The 9,827-nt window shown below is 41.3% G+C and overlaps 1 protein-coding gene across 2 annotated transcripts in view; it reads left to right on the top strand.

The window, feature by feature from the left end:
- Window positions 1-1,166: 1,166 nt before the first annotated feature.
- Window positions 1,167-9,827, top strand: part of prkar2aa (protein kinase, cAMP-dependent, regulatory, type II, alpha A) — a 42,104-nt gene continuing 33,443 nt past the window's right edge. The window contains exons 1-2 of one of the 2 annotated variants that reach the window (XM_029434953.1): window positions 1,167-1,813; window positions 2,700-2,979. In XM_029434953.1, the coding sequence (XP_029290813.1) occupies window positions 2,733-2,979 (247 nt within the window). In that variant the 5' untranslated portion in view covers window positions 1,167-1,813; window positions 2,700-2,732. Of the gene's footprint in view, window positions 1,814-2,695; window positions 2,980-9,827 lie in introns of both variants that reach the window. The other variant, XM_029434952.1, reaches the window with a different exon arrangement.

Below are 9,827 nucleotides of genomic sequence, written 5' to 3'. Positions count from 1 at the left end.
CTAAGCCAATCAGAAACCGGTTCGAGGAATTAAATCCGGGATCGCTGTGGCCATGGCAACGGCTTTACCTCTGTGACAGCTGAGGAATGGAAATGGAAGAGAGGAGATGCTACATTGACGGTGGTGGTGCTTGCTTAGCAAACCTCTCAGAATAGGTACCTGTAGATCCACCCTCAGTGATCCAGCTCAACCTTGACTGGCTCATTTCTGCAGGGGAAAACAGACTGTAGACAAACAAAGTCAACAAGAGCAGGAAGATGGGGAGAGGAACTCATCAGTAGTAATGCACTGAAGCTGTGTGTGTACAAAAATAGAAAGAAAAACAGGGACTGGTGGATTTACTCCGATGAAATACAATTTAGAGGATTACAGGAATATTTGATACATGCATTCAGATGATAAGAAGAGCCTTGAAAGTATGGAAGGAATGAAAGGACTATAGGGTGGATGGTGGGTTAGAGAAGGGAATGACTGAGGGATGAGGGCAAGGAAGGGATTTGGGACTGGGTGTGAGGTTTTGAGTCTTTTTACACATAATATCGGAGGGGATTTAGGCTTTTCAATAAAGGCATTATGTTGCAGACTTACAGCTGTACCAAGGTATCTGATTGTTATACGTATATGAAGTGTCATATCTGTTATTCAGTCAAACCACAGTTAATAAAATAATTATTGTATTAAAATTAAGGGTTACCCGGGTCAAAGTGCACGTTGACATTTTTCCTTTTAGATGTCAGTTATCAAGGACTGTCTTATTCTTCCACATCACAGGTGTATTTACAAGGAATCCTCCATTTACAGTACAAATGCAAGAACTAATTAAAGAATACATCTTACAAAATACATTAAACAGAAAATCCCATCTTCTCACAACCTTTTCAGATCCAGGCATGTTGGCAGGAACTTGTTCGACATCTTATTTATTTTTTTATGATGTAATATTTTAATATATCTCTACCAAATTGTCAAGGCCACTTCTGTGGGTGTGGTCCTATTCGAGTGTACAAATGTGGTTCTGCCTTTGATCCCGCCTCTGCTTATATAATTATATCCAATTGGTCAGGGTATTCTAAACTTCTATCCTGATTCGCTGTGCTTTCTGTCAATCAATGTCAAACGCTTTCTGCTCACTCAGTAACCACGCCTCATCACGCTGGCTCGAGGCAGCGGTTCATTCGTGCGTGTAGTGTGGAGTGCCTCGCCGGGAGGGAAGAAACGTGTGTTCCGTTCATTTTTGCAGGCTTCTCTAGTTGTAACTAGCCGCCACACTGCTGGAATAACGTTAACAAATAGTTTTTGTCGGTACTTCGTGTTGTACTCAACGGCGGTGTGGCGCAACGCTGAGTTTAGGATTTGTCACCCGGCTGCAGCAGCTGACTTACTTGTGACTTGAGCAGAGTGGAGTCGCTAGGCAGTTGCCAAAGGAAAAACAGGCAGATGCTGACAAGTAGTTAGCAACTCAGCCAGCTAGCCAGCTCGCCAGCTCTCCCTCCTGCCACAGCAAGTCCCACCCTCACCAAGTGCGTGGACGTCGTAAGAGGCTGCAGCGGTGAAGTCGAGTGCTTTTCCTCTCAACTTAGCCAGCATCGATGTACAGCTGGCTGGCAAGCTAAAAAAGCCTCTAAACGTTAGCTAGGCGACGCCAACGTAAACAATTGTTGGCTTTAACGTTGGAAACGTGTTTTCTGTGGAGGGATACGGTCGCTACACTGGCAAAGAGACTGGCAAAAAAGAAGAGCCGAAATAAGAGAGAACAAGGAAGACACCGAGAAGGAGGGGACTGGCTAGTTTAGCCGGGGAGACAGAATCTCACGTAAGTGACACACAGTTTGTAACGTTAGGTTAGCTTACCAAACGGCTTAACGGTCTTGTACAACTTGCTGTGCTTGCATGATAACGTTTATCCAGCCAGCCACTTATCGGTGGCTTAGCTCCCTACAGCCAGTGCGCCATACTTTAGCGTAAGCTAACTGTAAAGGCTTCTTTGAAGGTGGACTAGCTAGCAAGATAGCTAATGCTTGATGGTTTGAAAGTGAGACTATGGTTGAATCAGAGCTCTTCTACGTTTGCTTCATTCATTGCTTGTTAGCCAAGTTAGATAGGTAAGTCTAGTTAAGTATGACTATGGATCGAAAAGTGCAGTAAACCGGTTTCATGAGTATTAGCCGATTAGCTGCTTTGCTAGCAAGTTCCAGACGGCCACCCACCCAAGTTGGCAGCTCAGTTTCTGTCAATGCCATGTAGTAATGTTACTGAAACCCAGCGAATGTCGCTGGTTATCGGTTTCTTCTGTGGAAGACGTTAGGCTCGTATCTGCTGGTGCAGCTGTGGGAACTGTGTGTTCTTGGCACAACCCGAGATAAGTGGCTGCACAGTGACAATGTCACAGCAACACTTCATGTACGTCATTAGACTACCATATAAATGGCAGTGCATTATCTGTTCAGCTGTCAAACCTGATGGTTATTTCTTCAGTTACCCAGGCTGTCCCAGTACATTTCAGTTGCCATGCAAAGCTATCATCAGCCACTTAACATTCACAGGCCACACAGGGCACGCAGTGCACAGGCATAGTAAAAGTCAAAGTCAGCTGTTCAAAGCAACAATTAACAATATTTAACCACAGCTCAGTACTCGGACACATGTATGACTCTGTATCAAAACACATTTTGACTAATTTTCTCTCCTTCTTTAGATAGATAGATAACGCCGCCACCGAGCCACACACAGCCATGAGTATTGAGATACCGGTGGGGTTGACGGAACTGCTGCAGGGCTACACTGTGGAGGTGCTGCGACAAAGGCCGTCAGACCTGGTGGATTTTGCAGTACAGTACTTCACCCGTTTGCGGGACACCAGAAGCCAGGATGTCAGTGCCGGTGGCAAGACAGGGAAAGGAGTGATGTTTGATGGAGAGCCGATGCAAACAGAGTCCAATGGAGATGATGATGACGATGATGAGGATTCTGACTTTGAGCGTAAGTTTATGTCTCGTTGTTATGATTGTCACCTGTTGCGTTGAAGATGTCTGTGTGAGTGAAATGTGACAGAATGAAAGAGAGCGAGAGAGAGAGTGTACTGTGTTTGTATAAGGGGGTTGGAGACTGAAAGTTTTCAGAAACTGAAAATATTAAACTTTAAAAAGTGAAAATGATGCCCCAACTACAGAGACTTTAATAAAAGTGTTCTGCCCTCTTTAGACGTTAGTTACATTGAAAAGCTCTTGTATTACATCCTGGCAAGCATTGAAAAATAACAAGAGGCAACCTGCAGGATACATTGTGAGATAAAGTTACAAGGGATTCTTAAGCAAAGAAAATGTTTACAATCAGCCAACAGTCTATCTTTACCACTTAACAATTTTAATTTGATACAGTGATACCCCTTTAACATGATCTCTGACAGTTAAATCCATACTGCCAGAAAAGGCATAGAAAAAATAAAAGAATAGGCCCACATCGCAACTTCACATTGAAAGTAGAGTTTGAATTAATATATGAAATATACACACACACACACACACACACACTCACACACACACACGTGAATGTAAGAGTCTATGACCTGTATAACCTTTGTATTGTAGCTCTAACTATCAAGGTCCCACACAGTACGATTCCTTCAGCAGAAGTCATGCCATGCCTCTTTTCACTCCAGTTTGTCAGACTGGCAAAAGATGTGAGCTGCTCCACAGCGCAGCTCCTCTGTGCTGCTGAGAGCAGCGTGGCCTACATCACATCAGTGTGCTGCGGCGCCAGGGGCTGCTACCTTGTGAATGGGGATTCTGTTTGCTCAATGAGTTCATCCATTGTGATGATCAGCTGTGATGATCTGTGAAGCTACCATAGATGTAACTTCTTAAATCCAGTTGTGTGCAAGTAACATTTTAAGCTAATGGAAAAAATCTCCCAATGATTTATGTGTGGTCTAAATGTTTCTAAAGTATGATTATGGCTTGCACAGTTTCTCTTCTTCTCTTCTTTTGACTTGGGTAGTTTTACTCTGTTGCATTTATAGGTTAATCATATTTATCATGCCCCAGAAGCAAATGTTCATCTCTGCTGAAAGCAATATTGGCCAACCTTGGAGATTGGTACACACTGGGTCAGGGTAAAAAGGGGGATTACAGATTCTGTTTCTATGCTCACACAAGTGGGATTTGGCTGGTGTGTGTGTGTGTGAGAGATGTATTATGACTTGGTTTCACGCCTGTTCAAATTCCAGCCCGGTGACGCCATATAGCAAATCTTCCCAGTACTTTTAGATTAGCGATCAGTTGTTAAACATTTTCCACACATCATCCAAGGTGGCAATAAAGGACGGGGAGCTGAGCTTGTTGTTCTCCAGGGAGAAGCTTTTGCCTGGATGCTGTGGGTCACACACATGACATCCATGACAGTAGATTATCTAGCCAGGCTTGTGTACAATACCCCCAGGGGACCTTCATTTCTAATGGGAACAACAGGCCTGTATAATGAAAGACATCATGTGCTCTTGCCTGACCGCTGTTGTAGCCCATAGGTATAAAGAGTACTATAGTGCTTCTAGTTCAACAGCACATGCTCCAAAACAGTTAGGTCCTTTGAATAAAAACACCAAAATAACTTTTTAAACTCGGGATTGCAAAACAGTGATAGTTATTATGGATATATGGACACTAAAAGGCACATCTTGCTCTCCGTGTTCAGTTCTGCTGGGTTCATTTTCACACAGCGGTACTGCTAGCATCAAGGCTTGCGGGTGGCGTGTCTTCGTCTACTAACTACTATTTGTGTGTGTGCATGTGAAGCCTACTCTGCTTCCAACCCTCTGGTTGGTTACATTGTGTAGCATTAATAAAACACACTTTTCTTTTAATTGCAGCTTTTATGATTTGAAAATTTCAACAAAACGTCGGTTTGAATTTGATTAATCGTTCAAACCTAGTTTAAAATATTGCAACACTGAACAATATACAGACAATAAGGCATTACAGTCACAGTATTAGTGACACTGAAGCTAGAATACAAAGGGTGGACCTCTGTATGCAACTAAATGTGAAGCATATCAGTAATTCAGTGTTATGGGGTGTTCTGGTGACCTCGGGCTTCAAGGTGCTGACCTTGTAATCAAAACTTCCCTGGTCTGGTTGGACTTCATATTTTGTCTAAAATCTAAAATATTGTTTTATATGTTGTGTCAAATTCTCCAAGGCCTGACTGCTTCACTCTTTTAAAGGTTTGAAAAATGTAATTTCCTCACTTTTAGAGTGTTGCTCATTTTACACGATGCTGCTTTTATCAGACAGTGACCCACTAGTATAAGTAGGCCAGTGTCTCCTTTTGTGTTTTGATCCAATGATTAGAAAATATGGCCATTGTGAAATATTTAATTGAGCTGAGTCGGCATAGAACAGCTCTCTGTATTGGAGCAGTAGTTTTAATGAACCTAGGATTAGGAAGACAAAATTTGTTTTAAAAGTCAAGAGAGCTTCAATATGACACAGCAGTTGTGTAACGTGGACATGATCTGTACCTGATGCATCTGTTGTAAAATATCTTGACACTCTTTTTGTTTCCTTTTATTAGACTACTTGCATATACGATGATTCACTAGTGTGCTCTTAACCTTTCATTTGCGCCGCAGGAAATGGCTGTGTATGAGTGTGTCGGCTAAACGCCTAAAATGTAAATGAGTTAGGTAGCTGGTAATGTATTCCCATGGACAGTACAAGTGTACTCCTAAAACATGACGTCCTGTTTAACATGCTTTGCTTTCCTAACTCCTGCTGCCTTAATCCACAGCCGGATCACAGGCCTAAGCTTCTTAACAAAAGGAGATATTGTTTTGGATACATACAAATGGTTTTACATTCAAAATATTTTTGAAGTAACCCTTTCTGTGTGGAGGCTAAGCTTCAGTTAAGAAATGGTGTGTGAATGGATTGAAATAAACCTTTAATTCAGAGCTGCTGTATGTTGCTGAAAAGTTGAGTTTAAGAATGAATGTAGTTGTACTAAAACTGAGCGCTCCAGATCACATCACCTGCTGTCTTTAAGTAGACTTACCTGGTGAATCGAGATGAAATATGTGATCTTTTCATTTCACTCAGCATTCAGTTGAGTTACAAAGGGCAGTGGTAGATGAAGGAAAAAGCTGCAATACAAAGGAGGTCTTCCTAATATGTGCATGTTTTTTTCTTTCCTTCCAGCTGGCCTGTCTAGTGTCAGTCTGGCAGTGTGTGTGTTCACTAAGAGAAACAGAATGGGCCGAATGGATGCCTCTGTGACTGAAATAAGTGGGGCTTTTTATTAAAAGATGTACGGAGGGACAGACGAGTCCCAGTTATCACAATAAAAATGAATTAAATGTGTTTTTATAAGAAAGACAGCAAGGATAAAGCAGATGCTATATAAAAAAATGATTGAGGGAGACTGAGAGTCTTTTAGAAGAAAAAAATCAGCTTTAACTCTCAACATAATCTAACACAGCTTTGTAGCTAGACGACGAGTCACCTGGATACATAACAGACTTTAAGCTTAGCTTTTATTCATCCTGGACAGTGCAATTTGTATTATAATTTTTTATCACCGATGAATAGGACGTTTCAGCTAACTTTATCCATCAAGGGACTTTGGAAGTTTTACCTCGAAAATGTTGTAATCTGTTAGGTGGGAGTGTTTTCTTCTTCTTGAAAATCATGAGTAAGTATTTTCAAAATCCTGCCTAGGTGTGCTGTGTTGATTATGTGAGCACTGGTATTTTGAAAGCAGAGAAGACTCATAACATCAACAGAAGATGGTAAATGGTTTCTGTTTCATCTCAGCAGCCCCGTCGCACCAGTAAGTGCACATTTTCCCAGATGGTTGGTTTTAGTTTTTGAACAGTGTGTCTGCAATTATGACGTAAGGCCTGTTGCTTGGTGAACACAACAAAAACCTTTACCTATAACCTTAAAAGTGGTACATACCATTTAAGCTGGGTGTCTGAAAGTCCTGAAGAAGCTTTTTAAAAAGTCTGAGTTTTTGTTTACTATGCTGAAGGCCTTACATGATCTGAAATGCATAATGAAGCAGGCTCCTTTAAAATCAGTTGCTGTCGTATTTAGGTGTAGTATTCTTCTGGAGAGAGAGTATGTGTGCCATCAGTTGTTGTCTTTTTAATTTATTTTGTCAGTACTAAAATAAAAAATATATTTTCAAAAGAATATAAGTAAGTGTGACCTCCCAAGTGTTTTTTTTGGCACATTTTACTCTCTGTGACCTTGTTTTCCACTGCGATATACACGTCCTGCACCTCTATGGAAACGGCACAAACATGGCTAGAAGTAGAGCGAACTCAAAAATGTTTTTTTGTGCAATATAACAACGGCATAATCATAAATTACATTTCTTTGATCTGCATCTGGTTGAGGCAAAGGGTTTATTTTTGGCAAACTTTTGTGTAGAATAAAGTGATTTGATAAATTATCACAATTTTTAAGCTTTGTTTTGGTTACTTTTCCTTAAGTGTTTGTCACACATGGTCCATTAAAAAAATTGAGAAAATCCGACACTGTCTGTCTTTACAGTTTCTGGCTACGATTTTTAGGTACCTTGCTTTTCAAACTCAACGGTAGGGTTAAAATTGTTACCCACATACCCTTAGTCTTAACGTCAGTGTGTGACCACACGGTGTTTATTGGTGCAGCAGACAGATTTTTGTATTGCATGTTTGGTTGTTGTTAAGCCTGGGGTTAATTTAGCTTGGGGCATAATCACAAGCAACTGTTTAGAATTTCTGTCTCTCTGACTTCTCTCACTTTGTTTCTGTCACCCTGACATCCTCTCTCTGTCCCTCCCTTTACCCCTACTGTTCGGCCTTTCTCTCCCTGTTTCCCCTCGTCCTGTCACTCGTTGATTTCCCGTTGAATTTAGTTTTGCTTTGTGACATTTTCCTTGCAGTTGTGTGATAAATTGACATCATACTGAGTAACTATAGGCGCTAGTAATTAGTGCAATAAGCAAAGCTAAGATCTTGTATGCATTATCCTGCAGGGACTCTGTGTGTATGTGTGCTCATGGTTGTATGAGCAATTTAAAAGGGAGAGGGAGGCATGCGTGCAAACTGTGTGTGTGTGGCTGGTCTCAGTGCAGTGTTGTGCAACAGGTGACCTGATTAGCAGGCTGCAGTGTGTGTCCAGTGTTCTTTTAGCCTGCAGGCAAATCTAATGCAGCCTAGCATCCCTACGACCTGCCTGACTGACTGGCAGCGCTAAGTGGAAAAGCCCTCAGACGGCTCATGTCTGGCTTTCTGACTGTTTTTTTTAATACAGTACCTGTCTGTCTCCCTGACTTGTCTTTTTATTTCAGGTCTTGTCTTTCTTTATCTGTGCCTTACCTTTATGTCTGTTCACTGAACCTGCTCTCTACCTTGCTTGCTCTTCTTACATGTTTCCCTCTTGAATGTGTGTTTTTCTCAACCTGCTGATCATCCTCTCTATTGGTCTTGGTTGTCTTTATGCATTTGCGTCAATCCTTCCTTTTTAAAAGCCAGTCTGCTGGTTTGTCTGCCTACCTGCGTCACCAGCTTTGCCTTTCTTATCTTTTTGAAATTTAAAGAAAGAGTTTCTTTGTATTTCTCTGTAGTCGTATCTCTCTACATCGCTTTATACCTGTTTCTCTACCTCCCTTTTCGTCTTTTTCTGTGTCTCGTATTTTTCTACATCTATATCTTGCTGTCAGCATATTTCTGTACATGAGTCTGTGTATCCCTTTCTTTGTCTACATCAGTTTATTGAAATAAGGAACATTTGAAAACATAAACAGTGATGGCGAGAGACGCACTGTGTATTGTGCAGCTGAGATACCAGTCAATTCTTAGGTCACAGTTCAAGTCACAAACACACACTTTTAAATCATGTGCAAATAAGTCATTGAAAGTATGTGTCATCCTGTAGCCGTCGTTTTCTAATCTCCATGTAAGGTGACGTGTGTGTGTGTGTGTGTGTGTGTGTGTGTGTGTGCATTTACTAGGTGACTTTTGTGGTTGACAAAAGGACATAAACTGAGCAGCGTGTTGGTTTGTCATTAGGGATCCTATTAGAATGCCACAGTGAAAAGCTGGTCTTCCTTTTGAAAGAAAGAGAGACAAAACCGAAAGAAAACAATGAAGGAACAATTTGAAACATACAAAAAGGAACAAAAAGAAGGACAAAAGCCATCAGGAGAAAAGGCAGATGAGGCGGTGGCAGAGTAGGCTGTGGTACAATCTGGCTTGCTTGCATTTACGGATTGACATTATTTGAACTTTGGTACTTCCTAATTCTCTGCCCTCATGCTATCTTTAGTGGCTCTGTAGAAAAATTAGGAAATGAAGGGAGTTGGCAGGCCTTTCGCCAGTGGCTGTACAGCCTCCGCCGCTACTCCTGTGTGGAGCTCCACAACATACCGTCTCTCTAGGTCATGATGTTGTCTGATCACTGCCTCCAAAACATTTATGTACTTGTGTTAACCTCTTACTCATCTACTTTACAGAAGATATGTGTTATGCTTCCTTTGACTCTTTATGTTGTTATTGTGAATTTACAAGTCATTCCAAATTCACCTCGAACCTCTGTTTGCATTGCTAGATGGGAGCAACATGTACGTGGGATTAAAACCACATGTCACTTTCATGGTAGGCGATCATATTTCCTTTTCACATTATTTGAGGAGAAGCCTGTATTGTAAATAACATATGCTTCCAATGTGACATTCAGATGGCGATCTGCAACTTTGAGTTTAAACAAGAGGCCGCAAAGAGTTTTGCATCAAAGCCTTGTACGTATTAGTGATGTTTAAAGAGAAACTTTCAGTGGCCGTGGACC

This window comes from Cottoperca gobio, chromosome 7 (assembly GCF_900634415.1).
Source record: "Cottoperca gobio chromosome 7, fCotGob3.1, whole genome shotgun sequence".
NCBI classification, from domain to species: Eukaryota; Metazoa; Chordata; class Actinopteri; order Perciformes; family Bovichtidae; genus Cottoperca; species Cottoperca gobio.
Note: the sequence above shows the minus strand (reverse complement) of the source record. Positions and strands in the feature narration are given on the sequence as shown.